The sequence below is a fragment of the Dreissena polymorpha genome, chromosome 3, assembly GCF_020536995.1.
Source record: "Dreissena polymorpha isolate Duluth1 chromosome 3, UMN_Dpol_1.0, whole genome shotgun sequence".
NCBI lineage: Eukaryota > Metazoa > Mollusca > Bivalvia > Myida > Dreissenidae > Dreissena > Dreissena polymorpha.
The window spans coordinates 14,348,814-14,370,332 of NC_068357.1; the positions used below are offsets into that span (position 1 = coordinate 14,348,814).

Genomic DNA, 21,519 nt, shown 5'->3' on the forward strand with positions numbered 1-21,519 from the left:
AGGTATTTTTAGAAGAACAATACAATTTTATATTTTGTGTTTCAGTTCTTTTAACATATATTCTTTTCATGCTTTTTAGAGTTGCACTGATGTGGCTGGAATGATACCTTCACCAGTTATTTTATCTAAAGAAGGTATTGAATGCAATACGGGTCATCAATAAGATAATATAAACAGTTTGCTTACCTGTACATTAACCATGAAAATGCTATTGATTTGTTTCTTAAATATGATCTTTGTTAGTTTTGTCAATGCTCTTTTTTCACATGGTAAACAAGACCATAAGCGTAGTTTAGTGGGATATTTTATATATTAATTGTAATGGTATATTTTGAAAATATATATGCATAAATGTCACAGTCGAGTTTAATGTTAAAAACCTGATTGGTTGAGGACCAATAGCCGAATTAAAATACGACATAAATCTATCTGATTTTGTTGATATGGTGTTTATTGAAATGATAGTGAATCAAGGTAAGTGTTTCTTCTTTAACTTTCCGAATGATGTAGAGTCAAATAACGCCATGTTTTCCAAATGAAGGACAATGACCAAAGACAAGAATTTCCTGTGAAATTATGCATTCATCCTTCCAAATGTTTTAGATGTAATGAATTGCAAATAAAAGTATTGATTAATTTATCATGTGCAAATGCAAAACAATTTATTAGTTAGATGGAAAAAAAAACAAATTAGTAGCAATGCAAAAATATTTCTTAGAATGTTAATTGGTAATTATCACATATAATAACAGCAGACTTGGGAACAATTATTTAAATTAAAAATAACAGATAATTATGAGCAACAATGTTTTGTTATTGGCTTAAATCTTTAAAACGAAATGCTGAACCCATAACAGGCCACTCACATTTTGAATGTCTACGCACTTGTTTATGGCCATTTCCAGACAGTATGACATTTACATGTATTCAACGTGATTTTAGCTGAATTTTGATAAATGCTGATAAAAAACAGTTGGAAATGTATTAAAAACAGTTGGAAATTTACTAAACGAACTGGAATGTGTTTGAGCAATTAATTATTCTCACTAGACAAGATTAAAATGTTTTTATTATATTAAACTTGTTTATCTGTAATTGGTCCTTGTTAACTAATGATCCTCAACCAGTTCATTACTTAAGCAAACATGTGATATCGAAGTGCTGTTATCAGATAAAAAAAAACTAACACTTTAACTTGGTTTCTTGTGCTTAAACTACTGACATCTTGACTCTTAAGAGAAAACCATTAAACATGGCATAACAATGCCGAAAATATACAACATTGGTTATTGACAAACACTGTTTCTTAGGACTGAACCTCAAACCTGGTGTGCAGCCCAGCGACGCAGAGAATACTCCTGAAATCATTCTACCCAATAATCATGGTAAGTAGAAATAATATGGACCAATTTAGTTATGATAAATTTTAAATGTGTTTTCATTAAAATAAACCTTTCAGCTTTGTTCTTGAAAACCTCTCCTTATATTTTTAATGATCACTGGGCATTGTATTTTACCTTATGAATTGGGCTAAGTTCATACTTTTTGATAGTGATAAGGCTTCATCATAAGCTGTAGTTCATTACGTGTAGCCTTTTGGCATTTGGTTAAGGTTTAAACTATATGTTGATACTGTGGAAACGTTGCTGAATCATAGAAATGTAAGCAGTACCATACATACATAGCTACATTGCTTAACTTAAATACTGCAAATTATAATTTGACAGAATTTAGAAAAAACTTGATTTTTGCTGTGTCTCTCAAAGTAAGTTAAAAGTGCTGCTGATATGGTATGAACTGCTAAACTTGTAACTACAATGTATAGCAATTGCAACATTACGAACATATAGAACATTAATTAGTATTCATATACAGTATAGGAGTGGAAAAATGAAAGAAGTTATTAGTATAATACAAAAAGTGTAATGATAGCAAACAAAAGTAAGTTTACCTTTGTCAGCATTAATAAGCAGTGTGCTCAAGGTATTCAAAATTAAATAAAAATTGTAGATTTTTAGAATTAGGATTGTAAAGACAAAAAGCAAATGCAGGATTATTTTATTGTTAATCTTCATGTTAGTAATGTCATCATGTAGGGTCTTATAATTATCATGCTTTTTGTTGATAAACTCATTCAAACAATATAATATTAACAAATTAATAAATTGAATCACTGTGCACATGTTTCTACCTATGCTGCGTATTAAGGGCTGGAGCTTCTAACCGATTGCTTTTTTTGTTCTTATTGTTATAATTATTAATGCTCATACACTCACAGTGAACATACCAAACTATATTACCATGCATGCATACCTTTACGATGAAAAATGTAATCAATGACCGTTTTTTTCATAAACAACATAGAAAGTTGATTTTTAATCACTTAAATCCAAGTAAATTACTTATTTATATTTTTATGCTCCCCCAAAGTTTATTTTGGGGGAGCATATAGTCGCCGCTTCGTCTTTCCGTCTGTGTGTCCGTGTGTCCGTCTGTGCACAAAATTTGTCCGGGCTATTTCTCAGCAACTAATAACCGGAATTCAATGAAACTTTATTGGAAGCTTCACTACCAAGAGGAGATGTGCATATTATCAGCGGGTTCTTGTCGGATGATTTTTCACAGAGTTATGGCCCTTTGAAATTTTCCATTAACTGTACATATAGTGCAATTCTTGTCTGGGCTATTTCTCAGCAACTAATGACCGAAATTCAATGAAACTTTATGGGAAGCTTCACTACCAAGAGGAGATGTGCATATTATCAGCGGGTTCTGGTCGGATGATTTTTCACAGAGTAATGGCCCTTTGAAATTTTCTATAAAAAATTATTGTTCCCCCAACAACTGTACCCTCAAGACGTTTCCTTTTATCTGAATATTTAGTGTAACATTGTGACAAAAAAACTTTGGGGAGCATCACCTGTCTCCGACGGTTTCTTGTTTTCAGAAGGTATCAAACCTTTTTATGAAACTGCAAGACCAGAAACTGTTGTCGATTATGGCTTTATTGATGAACTGAATATTGACGGAGGATCATTATCAGAAGAAGAAATGGTGATTGGATATAAAAATTGCAATAAAATGCATACAAAACAGAGACATTTTCTTACAAATTTAAACAGTCAGGATTATTTATAATTTGATTTTTTACACCTTTGATATTGCTTAAATATCAAACAGCAAATGGTATTATATCTAATTGACATTTTGTTTTAAAGTGTAACAGATTCAGAAATGACGTTTTTGGATTTTTGCTGATATTCGATTTCCTTAGTCTAGCACACATTGTACAAGTATCTTTGTTTCAACAACAAAAGTATACCATAGAGCTTTTGCTTTTGTCTTTCAGGAAGAGCTTGCAAAAGACCTTCTTAACACATTAAACGAATATTTACAAATATTCAAATTTTTAAATGAAAATAACGTAGCTACAATTATATCCAATCTGAAGAAAATAGCAGCAAAAAAGAAAGTGAATTTAGATAAAATGTTAAACTTTCTTGCGTATACGGAAAAGCCATCTACAAGAATCAAAGAAGTCTTCAAATGCAAAAAATGGTAGGTGTGAATGTACATGCAATGTAAAACCCTTATTGAATAGAGCCTTAAAGTACCAGCTGAGATTTCAGAGATATTGCCCTTTAAATATATAAACTGAAGATTTTTTAATCATTTTTAGCTCATCTATATTTTGAAAAAAAATTATGAGCTATTGTCATCACCTTGGCATCGGCTTCGGCGTTGGCGTCCGGTTAATTTTTGCGTTTAGGTCCACTTTTCTCAGAAAGTATCAATGCTATTGCATTCAAACTTGGTACACTTACTAACTATCATGAGGGGACTGGGCAGGCAAAGTTAGATAACTCTGGCGTGCATTTTGACAGAATTATGTGCCCTTTTTATACTTAGAAAATTGAAAATTTTGGTTAAGTTTTGTGTTTAGGTCCATTTTATTCCTTAAGTATCAAAGCTATTGCTTTCATACTTGCAACACTTACTAACTATCATAAGGGGACTGTGCAGGCAAAATTATGTAACTCTGACTGGCATTTTGACAGAATTATGTGCCCTTTTTATACTTAGAAAATTGAAAATTTGGTTAAGTTTTGTGTTTTGGTCCACTTTACCCCTAAAGTATCATAGATATTGCTTTCATACTTGGAACACTCGCAAACTATCATAAGGGTACAGTAAAAGGACAAGTTGCATAACTCTGGTTGTCATTTTTACGGAATTATGATCCTTTTTTGACTTAGTAACTTTGAATATATGGTTAAATTTTGTGTTTTGATCCACTTTACTTCTAAAGTATCAAGGCTATTGCTTTCAAACTTCAAATACTTTCATGCTATCATGAGGTTACTGTACCTGGCAAGTTGAACTTTACCTTGACCTTTGAATGACCTTGACTCTCAAGGTCAAATTATTAAATTTTGCTAAAATTGCCATAACTTCTTTATTTATGATTAGATTTGATTGATACTTTAACAAAACTTCTCTTACCTGACATACCACAATAGCAGGGGGGCACGCGTATACGGGAGCTTACCGCGTTTAAGTGAGAAAGTTGTTGCAAAACTTCGAAGATGGCGTCGTTTAAGTGTTTTTTGTGAAGGAGTAGCGGATATTTTCACCCGGTAAGCCAGTTTATATTTATATTTCTTTTAAATGAATAAGCCCTTTCGGCTCTACGGTGTTTGTGCTCCCCTCGGTTTTTTGTTTCAAAACCGTAGACGTCGGAATAAAAAAGTTATTGAAGCAAAACCGTCGACAAATTTGTTGTTTAATTTCTTGACCTTCGAGATGTTGGATGTTCGAATATCATTTTCTCTCATAATAAACAGTATTTGTGCACGTGTACAGTTAAATATAACATAAATCACGAATATTTTATTATCTCGACGCGTTGTTATGTCTATTAATTCATTTAATGCCGAATTATAACGGGTTAACCCCCATTTTTGGAACTAAACTTCCTTTTAAGCACATTTTGGGACCTGATTTCCAATTGATTAACAGCTCTTTCCTATGTTACAAGGTTTTATGCGAAATAACTTTCGTGAATGAATTCCGCATTGGTGCGAATGTCTTGGAAAACATTTTCACTTAAAGAAATCAAGAGTTTTCTTTTTTCTATTAATTGTTTTATTATTAATTTGTATTATTATATGTTTTATCGCGTACTTAACGCTAACATTTAGTGTGTGTACTATAAGACATTCGACGGTATTATGAACACAGTGTAATTCTTACCTGTTTATATAGACATACTTATGTTTGAATATGCATCCAACGGAATACTATGCTTACTATTTCCAGATATCTAGACGCCAGTATATATGTTGAGGATGCCAAGATTAAAAAAGACGGCGTAACAAAGTGTGTACCGCTCTAGAATGCGATAGGTACATGAAAACCCACCAATCAAACAAAAAAGATTACGTCGAAGTACCTTGCCAAACAATCACATATACGTGCAATAAAAGTGTAATGAAAAACAGAAGAGGGTAAAGCCGGTTTGATACTAGTATAAGGTTGATGTAACCAGATACTGCCATTGTTGCGATTCGGAATACATGAAGCAATTTGGAATACCTGACATCTGCTTAAAAGATGCATATCGGTGGATGTTTTTTTATGATACTTAAATATGAATTGTTTATTTAATACATGACATTTGACGCGTTATACCATAACGATACTGATACATGTATGTGACTCTGATGTGACACATTTTAGACGACCTTCTTTTAAACCAGTTCTGAGTTGGTCACTATATTATAATCGCAAAAAGTGAATTTGTAGTGGATAGAAAGATTTGTGCAAATGCAATACACGATATGATTTCAGTAGAAGTGATCAATATAATTTTTATACATATATGTTTTTTCTCTTTTATACCTATGTGAATACCTATTATTTATGACTGTTGTATTAAGGGAATAAAGTATTGGTTCACTTAGAAAGATTATTTCGTTTGTTCCTAACATTGCCTTCTAATCGTTAGTAATGTTAATATGTCAAATGCATAACGAATTAAATCCGACCCAAATCTTTTTTTATCATGTATGTAAATGCTGAATACAATTGAAAATTTATGCAGAGACATCGTAGGAAGAAATGACGTAACACAGATAATGGTTTATTTTCATAACAAAGTGAGAAACTAGCATAATGACATATACGGAATAAAACGTGTAAGTAAGTAGCACTCATAGCAATTATATGTCAGACGTATCCATGTAGACTTTATAAATAAAACAAAAACACTACAAACATCAGCTGTACATGTTTTGTTATGTTCGTGTTTTTTATAATGCCCCCCTTCGAAGAAGAGGGGGTATATTGCTTTGCTCATGTCGGTCGGTCTGTCGGTCTGTCCGTCCACCAGGTGGTTGTCAGACGATAACTCGAGAACCCTTGGGCCTAGGATCATGAAACTTCATAGGTACATTGATCATGACTCGCAGATGACCCCTATTGATTTTGAGGTCACTAGGTCAAAGGTCAAGGTCACGGTGACCAGAAATAGTAAAATGGTTTTTGAATGATAACTCAAGAACGCATACGCCTAGGATCATGAAACTTCATGGGTAGATTGATCAGGACTTGCAGATGACCCCTATTGATTTTGAGGTCACTAGGTCAAAGGTCAAGGTCACGGTGACCCGAAATAGTAAAATGGTTTCCGGATGATAACTCAAGAACGCATACGCCTAGGATCATGAAACTTCATGGGTAGATTGATCATGACTCGCAGATGACCCCTATTGATTTTGAGGTCACTAGGTCAAAGGTCAAGGTCACGGTGACCCAAATAGTAAAATGGTTTTCGGATGATAACTCAAGAACGTTTACGCCTAGGATCATGAAACTTCATAGGTAGATTGATCATGACTTACAGATGACCCCTATTGATTTTGAGGTCACAAGGTCAAAGGTCAAGGTCACGGTGACCCGAAAGAGTAAAATGATTTTCGGATGATAACTCAAGAAAGCTTTTGCCTAGGATCATGACACTTCATAGGTACATTCATCGTGACCCGCAGATGACCCCTATTGATTTTCAGGTCACTAGGTCAAAGGTCAAGGTCACAGTGACAAAAATCGTATTCACACAATGGCTGCCACTACAACGGAAAGCCCGTATGGGGGGCATGCATGTTTTACAAACAGCCCTTGTTTGCTGTTATAGTCCGGCTCTGTTGAAGGATTCTTTCTTGCATATTCTACATTTAAACTCATGTGGTCCATGAATGGGGCATGATATCTCAATCCTCCCATGATGTAAAATTCCTGATTACATATACTGCAACGAAAGATGCACTTATTTTCGCCCTTTAACCTGCATCATCTGAAAAGACAGTAAAAGAATGGTTAAAAAAGTTCATAGCAGAATAAGGTCGACACGTCATAAAATACATGGAATTAATTATAATATTACTGAAAGATAAACGTTATATTATCTCGTACATCAGCCACCACACAACCCATCTTCTTGAAAATAGGTGAATTGATTCAATTGGTCGGCAGGTTTTTCGAACAGCATTATTATGATTCTACAGTAAGTAACGTGATTAAGAAAACACTTATATTGCACCACGTAACATGCTATAAAACTATAATATTGAAGTACACATATACACTTTATTTAAGATGGGTAGGTATATCATGTCAAGCTCTTTTACATATGAAAGAGCTGTTTGTCATTTGGAAGTCAGGTCCCAAAATGTGCTTAAAAGGAAGTCAGTTCCAAATAAGGGGGTTAAACCAATAATGTTTGCCAATAAATTAATTATCAGTGATAAAACGGCGTCGGTAAAATGAAATAATCATGATTTTATTTATATTTTACTGTTAACGTGGGTAAATACTGTGTATAATAAGAGAAAATGATATTTGTTCATCCAATTTCTCGAACGTCCCGTAAGTAGACAACAGATTTGTGGACGGTTTTCCTTCAATAACTTTTTTATCCCGACGTCTACGATCTTGAAACAAAAAACTGAGGGAAGCACACACACCGGAGAGCCGAAACGGCGTATTCATTTAAAATAATTAAAAATACAAAGGGGCTTACCGGGTGAAAATATCCTCCCTTCCTTTAAGAAAATCCAACAAACGACGCCATCTTTGAAGTTTTGCAACAACTTTCTCACTTAAACGCGGTTTGCTCCCGTATACGCGTGCCCCCCTGAATAGACTCCACCCAAACCATCCCCGGTGACCTGCCCCCTCTCTCCCCCCCCCCCCCCGAATCCCCCCCCCCTAATCCCTCCCCCCCTAATTTTTTTTTTTTAAGATTATCTCACAAATGACCACCACATCCTCACACTATAACCCACCCCCACCCTACCCCCCCCCCCCAATTTTTTTTTTGAAACGGTTAAAAAACACATATTTATTTTTATTATTTTATTTTTGAAATACCGTCCAACCATCGCACCCAAGAATCCACTACCCCCCCCCCACCCCCGATTTTTTTTTTCTTTTTCATTTTTTTCCCGCATTTTTTCGCATTTTTGGAAGATAATGTAATAAATGTCCACACCCCCATACTATACACCCCTCTTCACTCCACCTCTCCCTCCTCGTGATTGAAATTGAGAGTCCCTTCACCTTTAAAAAGAAAATAGATGAGCGGTCTGCACCCGCAAGGCGGTGCTCTTGTTTAATCTGAATTTAACTTGAATTAAATGTGTCTTAATATATCGTACCATGATCTGATGATCAGCATTTCACCATAAGTACTGTTTGGGTGCAGCCTATGAAAAAAAAAGAAGTGTTTGTCTCGTTAGTCAACTTCATAGAGAAAGGCAGAGAAGAAGGCATATGTATTTTAAAATATGACCCGCATCTTTTGTTATTCTCTCTGATGTTTTGGTGGTAGAAACATCCATTAATGACTTTTCATCTGGTTAATGCAAAAATTTGACAATTATCTACTGTTATTCCTCCGATGTACTGTTTCAGTGGAATGGAGTTCAATCGTGGCAAATCGTCTGGGATCAACAACTGCTGCATGTATCAGAGCATCAGCCATCTGCTGTGTGGTGATGAACGGCTGCAGAACCGTCTACGTTTGTGTAGCACCCTGCATGCTGTACGGCGATATAAGGATTATGTAAAACAGGTGCAAGCCTTTTGCTTTTCATTTGTTATAAGCTCATGTGAGCACTGTGTGCTCATGGTGAGCTTTTGTAATCACCTTTTGTCGGTTGTTTTTTGTGCAATGTTAGGTGTCCACGTATGCCGATCTTCATGAAATTTGGTCAGAAGATTTGTGCCAATGATATCTTGAACAAGTTGGAAAATGTTGGTTCCTGTTAGTTGAAAAACATAGCCGCCAGGGGGCGGGGCAATTATCCTTATATGGTTATAGCAAAACCTTGTTAACACGCTAGAGGCCATATTTATTTTTGATCATCATGAAACTTGGTCAGAAGATTTGTGCCAATGATGTATGAGTTCGAAAATTGTTCCGGTTGGTTGAAAATCTTGGCTGCCAGGGGGCGTTGCATTTTGCCTTATATGGCTATAGTAAAACCTTGATAACATTCTAGAGGCCATTTTATGCGATCTTCATGAAATTTGGTCAGAAAATTTATTCCAATTATATCTTGAACAAGTTCACAAATGGTTCTGGTTGGTTGAAAATATTGCCGCCAGGGAGCGGGGCATTTTTCCTTATATGGCTCTGAATGGTTTTAGTAAAACTTTGTTAACACTTTAGAGGCCACATTTATTGTCTGATCTTCATAAAATTTTGTCAGAAGATTTAGGTCAATAATATCTTGGACTAGTTCGAAAATTGTTTTGGTTGGTTGAAAAACATTGCCCCTTTGGGGCGGGGCATTTTTCCTTATATGGCAATATATGGCTATAGTAAAACCTTGTTAACATTCTAGAGGCCTTATTTTTATGTATGATATTCATGAATTCAGCCCAAATATTTGTGCCAATAATATCTTGGACTAGTTTGAAAATGGTTCGGGTTGGTTGAAAAACATTGTCGCCAGGGGGCGTCGCATTTTTCCTTCTATGGCTAAATATGGCTATAGTAAAACCTTGTTAACACTCTAGAGGCCACATTTATTGTCTGTTCAATGGACATTTTTTGGGTTTTTTTGTTCAAAGTTTAAGGTCACATTGACCAAAACCAATTACTGGCACATGTTTGAAATAAGGTTTTCAGTTTTGGTTGATAGAGGGCAATGTTAATAAAATCTTTCTACAGTAATTATTGAGTACGACCTACAGGTTGGCATGTGTTTTCCAGACAGAAGTATTTTTGGATGGTTTAAAATATTTGTATTTGCATGCATTTTGAATTGAGTTTTCCTGTTCCAAGAAGTTTTTGCATAATTAAGACAGTATTATTGGTCTTCAAATTATTGAATTAACTTATTGTTAAAAAATATGCTGATACTCAAATAGTGACTTTTTATGGAAAAATTTAATTAAGTGCAAGTGCATATGTGCAACAAAATTCCAATTAAGCCCACAAACAGTGTTAGTCATAGAGTTTCCTTAAGCTGACACAGTATGACAGAACCATGATTAAGCTGCAACAATGTGGAGTGAAGTGGGTTTGCTTTGTTGAAATTATTACTTACTTACACCTTTTGTTTTTATGCCTCTCTTCAAAGAAGAGGGGGTATATTGTTTTGCACATGTCGGTCGGTCAGTCCGTCGGTCGGTCGGTCAGTCCACCAGATGGTTTCCGGATGATAACTCAAGAACGCTTAGGCCTAGGTTCATGAAACTTCATAGGTACATTGATCATGACTGGCAGATGACCCCTGTTGATTTTCAGGTCACTAGGTCAAAGGTCAAGGTCACAGTTACTCGAAATAGTAAAATGGTTTCCGGATGATAACTCAAGAATGCTTACGCCTAGGATCATGAAACTTCAAAGGTACATTGATCATGACTGGCAGATGACCCCTATTAATTTTCAGGTCACTAGGTCAAAGGTCAAGGTCACAGTGACTCAAAACGTTTTCACACAATGGCTTCCACTACAACTGACAGCCCATATGGGGGGCATGCATGTTTTACAAACAGCTCTTGTTATAATATATCATCTTTTGATTAATTGCCATACATTTTATGTAAAATGTGCACTGATTTTTTTAAAATTATTATTTAAATGTATTTCTCCTTTAAACAAGGGCTGTTTGTAAAACATGCATGCCCCCCATATGGGCTGTCCGTTGTAGTGGCAGCCATTGTGTGAATACGTTTTTTGTCACTGTGACCTTGACCTTTGACCTAGTGACCTGAAAATCAATATGGGTCATCTGCGAGTCATGATCAATGTACCTATGAAGTTTCATGATCCTAGGCGTAAGCGTTCTCGAGTTATCATCCGGAAACCATTTAACTATTTCGGGTCACCATGACCTTGACCTTTGACCTAGTGACCTCAAAATCAATAGGGCTCATCTGCGAGTCATGATCAATCTACCCATGAAGTTTCATGATCCTAGGCGTACTGTGTTCTTGAGTTATCATCCGAAAACCATTTTACTATTTCGGGTCACTGTGACCTTGACCTTTGACCTAATGACCTCAAAATCAATATGGGTCATCTGCGAGTCATGATCAATCTACCTATGAAGTTTCATGATCCTAGGCGTATGCGTTCTTGAGTTATCATCCAAAAACCATTTTACTTTTTTGGGTCCTTGTGACCTTGACCTTTGACCTAGTGACCTCAAAATCAATAGGGCTCATCTGCGAGTCATGATCAATCTACCCATGAAGTTTCATGATCCTAGGCGTACTGTGTTCTTGAGTTATCATCCGAAAACCATTTACTATTTCGGGTCACTGTGACCTTGACCTTTGACCTAATGACCTCAAAATCAATATGGGTCATCTGCGAGTCATGATCAATCTACCTATGAAGTTTCATGATCCTAGGCATATGCGTTCTTGAGTTATCATCCAAAAACCATTTTACTTTTTTGGGTCCTGGTGACCTTGACCTTTGACCTAGTGACCTCAAAATCTATAGGGGTATTCTGCGAGTCATGATCTATCTAATGATGGAGTTTCATGATCCTAGGCATATGTGTTCTTGAGTTATCATCCGGAAATTATTTTACTATTTCGGGTCACTGTGACCTTGACCTTTGACCTAGTGATCTGAAAATCAATAGGGGTCATCTGCGAGTCATGATCAATCTACCTATGAAGTTTCATGATCCTAGGTGTATGCGTTCTTGAGTTATCATCCGGAAACCATTTTACTATTTCGGGTCACCGTGACCTTGACCTTCGACCTAGTGACCTCAAAATCAATAGGGGTCATCTGGGAGTCATGATCTATCTAAAAATGAAGTTTCATGATCCTAGGCGTATGCATTCTTGAGTTATCATCCGGAAACCGTTTTACTATTTTGGGTCACCGTGACCTTGACCTTTGACCTAGTGACCCCAAAATCAATAGGGGTCATCTGCGAGTCATGATCAATCTACATAGTAAGTTTCATGATCCTAGGCTTATGCGTTCTTGAGTTATCATCCGGAAACCATTTTACTATTCCAGGTTACCGTGACCTTGACCTTTGACCTAGTGACCTCAAAATCAATAGGGGTCATCTGCGAGTCATGATCAATCTACCTATGAAGTTTCATGATCTTAGGCCCAAGCGTTCTTGAGTTATCATCCGGAAACCACCTGGTGGACGGACCGACAGACCGACCGACATGAGCAAAGCAATATATCCCCTCTTCTTCGAAGGGGGGCATACAAATGTCTAGAAAATACAACCCTCAAGGTACAAAATGTTTTGTGAACACCTTTGTGGGCCCCTGTTGTTTTGCATGCACTTGATTTGTGTTTTGCTTACATTCACTAACGGGTGCAGAACCCAGGATAAATAATGTAAAGTTTCACCGATGAATTTTCACTTTATTGAAGAGTATCCCAGAATAAATGCATGTTAAGTCCGAAACATACTAGCAAACCAGTAAGTCATCCTAAAACTTTCGTGGTGTGTAATTGAGGGTTGAATGTGAAATTGTTGTAAACACTTTCTATACATTTCTATATCAGATTCAGTATTTACAGGGTCAGTCATGTGTTATAGTCAATATTTTCTAGATCTTCTCTTTCTTTGAGAAGAAGTAAGTATTGGTGCTTTAGTGAAAAGGACATTTGAAGCAGAATCAAAGAGATATTCTGTCAGAATATCTTATCAAAGTTTTTACCGGAAATGAACATGAGGATGTTGTATGTAATGGACTTTATTACTGAGTTCAATTTATTAATCTGTGAGTTTTGTACTTAGATGGAGGCTTTTACTGAAAGAGAGAGCTCCCCACGAAAGCGTGTTCATCAAATTCTTGGTGCAGCTGATATACCGGTAGAAACACATGGGGATAAGGACTGGAAAGGTTGCCTAAGAGAAGGCATCATGCAAATAGTTGTCCAAACAAGTGAATCAACTCGAGATAGTTGTATGTATAGAACATTTCCACTTTTGAATATAACATGTATGTTTGTAAGCATTATGTTGAAGGCAAATGTGACATAACAGGCGTTGACCAACAGTGCTGAATATCTTGAATTTTAAGTATTTACATATTTGTTTGACTGTCTGTTAACCGCTTAACAGGTTGAAAAAATGTTTTTTAAATAAACTGTTTGCTGGCGCCATACAACAGGTTATTGTTAGATACAGGTGTAATTATGACAGATTTTTGTTGGGAGGAATCTATTCTGACTGCTTTCACCAAGTAACTACTTAATCTGTGGTACTATTAAGTCAGGGTAGACTGTAATAAAAATTTTGCCCCATTAATGGTTAAAAAACAACAACTACACCTTGTTTTGCTCCTGGTAGGGTGGCATATATCAGGAGGACTGTCTGTCTGTCTGTCCGTCCATCCTGAATTCGATTTTCTGTACTTTTTATCCCCCCCATAGGCGGAGGGATATTGTTTCGGCGTTGTCCGTCCGTCTGTCTGTCCGGAGCCATATCTTTTTTCCTTAACACTTGAAGATATTGATCTGATATTTGGTGTGTGAGTCTACCTACATGACTTACAGATTAAGTGTGACTTTCGTTCCAGTCCATTGATTTTTGGCGAAGTAAGTGACATTGAACCTTTTCACGGAGATTTTTTTATGAAACTTTCAGATATTTAGCTGATTTTTAGTATGTGAGTCTACCTACATGACTAACAGATGAATTGTGAGTTTTGTTGCGGGTCCATTGATTTTTTTCAAATTTATGGGCCTTGGACAGAGAAAAGTTCTTCTATAATAGCCGTTTTCCTTTTTTTTTTACTTAACACTTTCAGATATTTAGCTTATTTTTCCGGTATGTGAGTCTTCCTACTTGAATTACAGATCCTTTGATTTTTGGCAAAATTATTGGCTTTGGACAGAGAAATTTTCTCTTTAAAAACTGTTTTCCTGAGGTTTTTTACAAAATGCTTTCAGATAGTTAGCTTCTTTTTTGTATGTGAGTCTACGAACATGACTTACAGATCAAATACGAGTTTGTTCCAGTTCATTTATTTTTGGCGAATTTACGGGCCTGGGACTTAGGGATTTTCTTTAAAATAACACTTCCAGACTTTTTTCCACTTTGAGATACTGTCCAAGGCCTGTAACTTTTTCAAATATCAATGGACTCTCACTTCGTCATTATGTTTTCAAATGGGATAAAGCTGTTGTGTGGTTAGGGTGCATTGTGTTTCACAAACGCAGGTCTTGTTATTTTTGGTTCAGATGCTAATTAAATGTATCATAAATCAAACTTATGAAACATGTTTAATACATTTACATTGTTAAGGATCATTGTTTTGTCACAGGTGAGATACATATCATGTTCCTGAGTCACGCCCTGAGGTGCAAGATTATCCAGCACTTTGAAGACTGTAGCCATCATGAAGATACGGAAGATTGCCCGGTGCTGGAGGAAGATACAGAAAATACCTCGGACATTCCTGATCTCCATATCTTGTGGAACAAGGGGTGTAATCATCTGACACCACTGTTTAAGATTTGAATATATGTATTGTGATGTTTATTTGTCAATTGTTGCTTTAATGCTCCCACAATATGGGGGTATTAGAATTATATTCGTTTATTATTTCCCCCTTTGAAGAAGAGGTGGTATATTGTTATGTTGGATGTCAGTCGGTCTGTTTGTCAGTCGGTAGACCATTTGTTTCTGATCAATAACTCATAAACGAATTTACCGTTTGGCTTGATACTGAACATGTGAATTGGCCTTGGGCAGTAAAAGACTCCTAGTGAAATTGGGGTCACTGGGTCAAAGGTCACTGTCACAATAAGTTTGAAAATCGTTTCTGATCAATAACTCATCAACAAATCAACCGATTGTTGGGGTCACTAGTTCAAAGCCCTGTTTTGGGGGCATATGTCTCTGAAGACAGATCTCTTGTTTAACTTGTAAATACATTTGTTTGTCCTATGTGTTTATTGTTCTGTCCAATCTTGTCTGGTGAGAAACTTCATCATGTATTATGATTTAAGAAAATAATGTGCAAGTTATTACCATTCGAAATGGTGTTTATTAAGTGTAAACAAGTTTTTTTACACATCTAGCTTTTTGTCTGTCCTAAAGCTGAGTTTTTAAAGCTCAATCCATAAACCATCTGTTCTGTTAAGTTTAATGTTATTGCTCATGTTCATATTTCAGTCAGTAGGTTGTTGAATTATCTGTTGTTTTATAATTTTATTGTAGTAAGTTCTTAGTTAATTGTTAGATATCTGTGATCATTGTCATAATCAGTATTTCTACTAATCATGGGAACTATTTTATAAATAATGTATTTTTAATCTGATCTGCTGTTATAATAAATTTTATGTAAAAAAAAAGATTAATATATTTTTATGATCCCCATATATATATATGGGGAGCATATAATTCCCAGTTCGGGTTTCCTTACTTCCGGCACACTTTTGTTACAGTTTCTCACAGCGCCTTCAATATTTTACCGATCTCTTACATATTTGGCATGTAGGTACCTTGCATGGACCTCTACCTTTTGATGGTGTTTGAGGTCACTAGGGTCAAGGTCACGGAGGCTAATCATAGATTTTTCCATCACAATTTTGTTACAGTTTCTCGTAGCACCTTCAATATTTTTCCAATCTCTTACATATTTGGCATGTAGGTACCTTTCATGGACCTCTGCCTTTTGATGAGGTTTTAGCGCCTCTAAATTTTACCGTTCTCTTACATATTTGGCATGTAGGTACCTGGCATGGACCTCTACGTTTTTATGATGTTTGAGGTCAATGGGGTCAAGATTACTGAGGCTAAAAATAGATTTTTCCATCACAATTTTGTTACAGTTTCTCATAGTGCCTTCAATATTTTACTGATCTCTAACATATTTGGCATGTAGGTACCTTGCATGAACCTCTACCTTTTGATAAGGTTTGAGGTCACTGGTTACAGTTTCTCTTAGCGCCTTCAATATTTGATCTATTTCTTATATATTTGAGATGTAGGTACCTTGCATGGACTTCTACCTTTTTGATATGGTTTTATGTCACTGGGGTCAAGGTCACTGAGGCTAATAATAGATTTTCTTAAGGTCACACTTTTTTCCACACAATTAAAACATATATCGGGTAGCATCCATCAGTTTTACCGATATCCTTGTTCTATGAAGTTGACACCTTTTTTTCACAGAATGTCTTACACTGTTCATCAAGAAGTGACAACCCTAATGACTAAAGACTCCTACTGAAAATTCAGATTCTAATCAAATAGCAACCACCTTAAATTTTTAAAATTGTAAAAAGTTACTAACATGATACAATTGAATTATTTGGAGTGCTTCTGTTGTTACAGTTGTATGTTGTGACACATAGTTGATTGCTAAGATATGAAGTGCTTGACATCATTTACATCATATTATTGTATATCAAATATACAAATAAGTATAAATTTTGTATAATATTTTATTTGTTATAACTGCTGTTTGTGAATGTTGGGATATCGTGATATCTTTTGTACATTTTGTAATGTGTTCTTTTTATCATTCAAATTCTTACATTATATTGTATAATCCTCTTTTGTGCATTCAATGTATTCATCATAGTAATAGATAAAGCTTTTATGTATGAAATGTTGCCTTTTTATGCAACTCACTCCACAAACAGACTAATTTATGATACTGTGCAATAAAAACGTCTAGGTTCAAGGGCACATTTCTTAAGAACTTGTGAACCATGTTTTTGAAAAAGTGACCTACCCATTTACACTTCATGGTGATGACATATTTTAGATGTATTTTAATCACATGAAAAGTAAGTACTCGCGCTCCTCATATATATAAATATTGGCTTATTTTAAGGGCACATTTCTCAATAACTTGTGGATCATCGGGCAAGTAAAACGTGTCTTGATTCACTTCATGGTGAACTAACATTAAGTTTCAAGCTAATCGTTTGGGAACCTCGAGATTAAAAAAAATGATCATGACTGTAATTATACAACGATTGCATCAAACATGTAGAAAGGTCTTCAGCTACTGACGACTGATGCATCCTCCCTCTTCGCGTGAATTGAGGGTTCTTGTTACCAGACATGGAAACCATTCTCGTGCTCACTGGTATTAGCATCTGTGCTGTACATTTATCTGAACAAGCAAAGGAGGTTGCGGTCTGTTATTTCAAAATGAGCTTTTGCTTTAGTTTCATTGAAAGTGTGTCTGTCTGACTGTCAGTCTGTTTTTTATCTTAAGATATTTACTTTTATTTTATTTTCTAAAAAAAGAAATAAGAAGAACAACCAACTAACAAATAAGTAGCACGTTTAAGATAAGCCATGTGCTTTGAACGTTCAGTCCATTCGGATATACCCGGTATACATTTACTTGTGTACAAGTGATTCGTGATTGACCATAAATAGCCATAATTAAGATTAAGCTTACATAGTTGAAACAGTTACTTATGCAATCATAATGAAATATAATATTTAAAAAAATCTGCATAAATTTAAGAAAAGTTAATTGCAAAGATATCTTGAAGATTTGTGTCATTAAACATACTATCTAATTGGACAATAATTTGTGAAAAAAAAAAGTTAACAAAAAAGTACTGACCTTTCGTAATTGTTCATAGGTGAAAGCGGAAACAACATAAGGGGAAAAAACTAATCGTTTCAAGCAGAAGTAATATCTTTTATCGTGAATAATCAAGTATTGACAACCTTGCTGGACGTGATCTATTTTGAGAATGTTGAGTATTTAGTAATTGGATGTATTGAGTATTTCTTATCTTGGGTATTTATCGTTCAATGTTTTAATTAGGTTGCTGACTTCTTTACTGAGTTGGATCTTTATATGATTATACATTCATTTCTACATCTTTTTTATAGCACGGCTGTTAATCAAGCGCGCCACCTATTTTTTGAGATGCATTAAGAAATGAGCCAATGCAACTTCCTATGTGGCGCTCAGGCCCGGATATTTTGAAATTTCATGTATAATTTTACAGGGTAAAAGGTTTTATATGTTTTTTTCAACACATTTCAGATTTTTTTTAATCGGACAATATAGTGCGATTCAGCCAAGATTAATTCAGCCATAAATGTACATAAACATACATTCTCAACCCATATAAACACGTGAGAAACTTTATAAGTTGTGGCATGATGGAGTTTTAAATCGCATTTCGATGAGTTTTTCCTGCGTCACGAGAAAATTTCCACCCAATTAAATCGCGAACGGCATCAAAAGATTGGGTAAACCTTAAATTAGATGCAGCATGCACATAAATATAGTCTTCTTGCTGACGTAGTAGATTATTTTGAATTTTTATGCCCCCCTTCGAAGAAGAGGGTATATTGTTTTGCTCATGTCGGTCCTTCCGTCCGTCTACCAGATGGTTTCCGGATAACTCAAGAACGCTTAGGCCTAGGATCATGAAACTTCATAGGTACATTACCTAATCATGACTGGCAGAAGACCCCCTTTGATTTTGAGGTCATAAGGTCAAGGTCACGGTGACCCGAAACAGTAAAATGGTTTCCAGATGATAACTCAAGAACGCTTATGCCTAGAATCACGAAACTTCATAGATACATTGATCATGACTCGCAGATGACCCCAATTGATTTTCAGTTCACTAGATCAAAGGTTAAGGTCACTGTGACCCGAAACATTAAAATGGTTTCCGGATGATAACTCAATAAAGCTTATGCCTAGGATCATGAAACTTCAAAGGTACATTGATCATGACTCACAGATGACCCCTATTGATTTTCAGGTCACTAGGTCAAGGTCACAGTGACTCCACTAAGAAAAATGGTTTCCGGATTATAACTCAAGAATGCTTACACCTAGGATCATGAAACTTCATAGGTACATTGATCATGACTCACAGATGACCCCACTTGACTTTCAGGTCACTAGGTCAAGGTCATGGTGATTTGTTCACAGTAAAATGGTTTCCGGATGATAACTCAAGAATGCTTACACCTAGGATCATGAAACCTCATAGGTACATTGATCATGACTCGCAGATGACCCCTATTGATTTTCAGGTCACTAGGTCAAAGGTCACGGTGACTCGACGCAGTTTCCGGATGATGTCTCAAGAATGTTCATAGGCCTAGGATCATCAAACTTCATAGATACATTGATCATGACAGGCAGATGACCCCTATTGATTTTCAGGTCACTAGGTCAAAGGTCACAGTGACTTAAAACGTATTCACACAATGGCTGCCACTACAATGACAGCCCATATGGGGGGCATGCATGTTTTACAAACAGCCCTTGTTCCAAAAGAGCCAATGATAGGAGGTGGCGCCAATGAAGGATGTATCAATTAACAGTCGTATCGCAATGAAATTATCACATGACGCACATTTGATAGATAATGTTATTTGTTATATTTAATTTACTTTTCAACGTACATACGAAGGCCCAAATTTTTACAGAACATTAACACATTTTAAAATAAATAAGATGTATCTTTTTAAATATATTAGTGATCAACTCAATTAGGAAGTCAAAAACATGAATAAAACATATTGTACGATATATTCCAAAAATTTGTAACACTCAATAAAACCAATAACTAAATATTCAACATTATCAAAATAATTTATCGACAGCAATATTTGTATACAGTATGAAAATTCACGAAATAAATATAAGAGAATACTCCTTCTTGACGCGATGATTTGTGTCCCTTTATCCAAATGCTAAAGGACAAGGGCGACGAATCTTAATTAGGTTCATATATGTTGTTTTTATGCCCCCTCGATAGATCAGGGTTATATTGTTTTTTTGCCTGTCTTTCTGTCTGTCATTCTGTCCCAAAACTTTAACCTTACAGTAAAGTTTTGCAATAACTTTTGAAATATTGAACATAGCAACTTGGGATTTGGCATGCATGTGTATCTCATGGAGCTGCACATTTTGAGTGGTGACAGGTCAAGGTCCTCCTTCAATGTCAAAGGTAAAAAAACACACCAAAACTTTAACCTTACAGTAAAGTTTTGCAATAACCTTTGAAATATTGCACATAGCAACTTCATATTTGGCATACATGTGTATCTCATGGAGCTGCACATTTTGAGTGGTGAATGGTCAAGGTCATCCGTCAAGGTCAAAGGTAAAAAAAGCGGCGCATTGGGGGGGGGGGGGGCATTGTGTTTCTGACAAACACATCTGTTGTTCCCACTATCAACTCCAAAAAAATGAAGATAGCTCGGTCTTTTTCCGTTAACTTTTTTGTATGATACATGTTAAATGTTCTTAACTTACCGGTATAAAGACAAACGTTTAAATCCATCAAGACATCAGAAAACTACTTTTTTCGCATTAAAAACGCACGCGACTCAAATATGCTGCAGTAGTCAACTTACAAAAATAATGTAAGCATAATAAAAACCTTAACATAAAATATTTCACTTTAAAATAGCTATAAATGTGCATTGGTGCCACCTCCTAATCTGAACGCACCTCATTGGCATTGGCTCCATCTCTTTTTGAAAAAATGCAATTTTATCTATTAGATCGGCTAGAAGCTAGATGTTTTGCGCACACATTCACTTGTGCAGGTTCAAAGCAATCGTTTTATGTAATGAGCGATTTAATTGGTTGGGAAAATGTTCGTCACACAGGCAAAATAAATCGATTTGCTTTCACGAATTCTACCATGCCACAACTTATAAAGGTCCTCACGTTTCCAAATGGGTTGTGATTGTATGTTTCTGTACATCTTTGGATGAATTAATAATCGCTGATTCGCACTACATGGGCGATTTTTTTTAATGATGCGAAATATGTTGAAAAAACATATAAAACCTAATCATCGTGTAACATTGTCAGTTAAATTTCAAAACATCCGTCCCTGAGCGCCACGTCGGAAGTAGCATTGGCTCATTTATCAATGCATCTCAAAAAAGAGATGGCGCGCGTGATTAGCGGCCGTGTATAGAACGTGTGCATGTTCTGTATATATCGGAGTTCACGTATTTACATTTAAATATAAAAAGTCACATA

At 35.7% G+C, this 21,519-nt stretch overlaps 1 protein-coding gene across 1 annotated transcript in view; it reads left to right on the top strand.

Annotated features, from left to right (window-relative positions):
• LOC127873057 (uncharacterized) overlaps window positions 1–17,135 on the top strand; it is a 40,627-nt gene extending 23,492 nt beyond the window's left edge. The window contains exons 12-18 of the mRNA XM_052416630.1: window positions 80–134; window positions 1,311–1,385; window positions 2,948–3,054; window positions 3,350–3,558; window positions 8,974–9,133; window positions 13,302–13,470; window positions 14,833–17,135. Of these exons, the coding sequence (XP_052272590.1) occupies window positions 80–134; window positions 1,311–1,385; window positions 2,948–3,054; window positions 3,350–3,558; window positions 8,974–9,133; window positions 13,302–13,470; window positions 14,833–15,029 (972 nt within the window). The 3' untranslated portion in view covers window positions 15,030–17,135. The remainder of the gene's footprint in view (window positions 1–79; window positions 135–1,310; window positions 1,386–2,947; window positions 3,055–3,349; window positions 3,559–8,973; window positions 9,134–13,301; window positions 13,471–14,832) is intronic.
• Window positions 17,136–21,519: the final 4,384 nt, after the last annotated feature.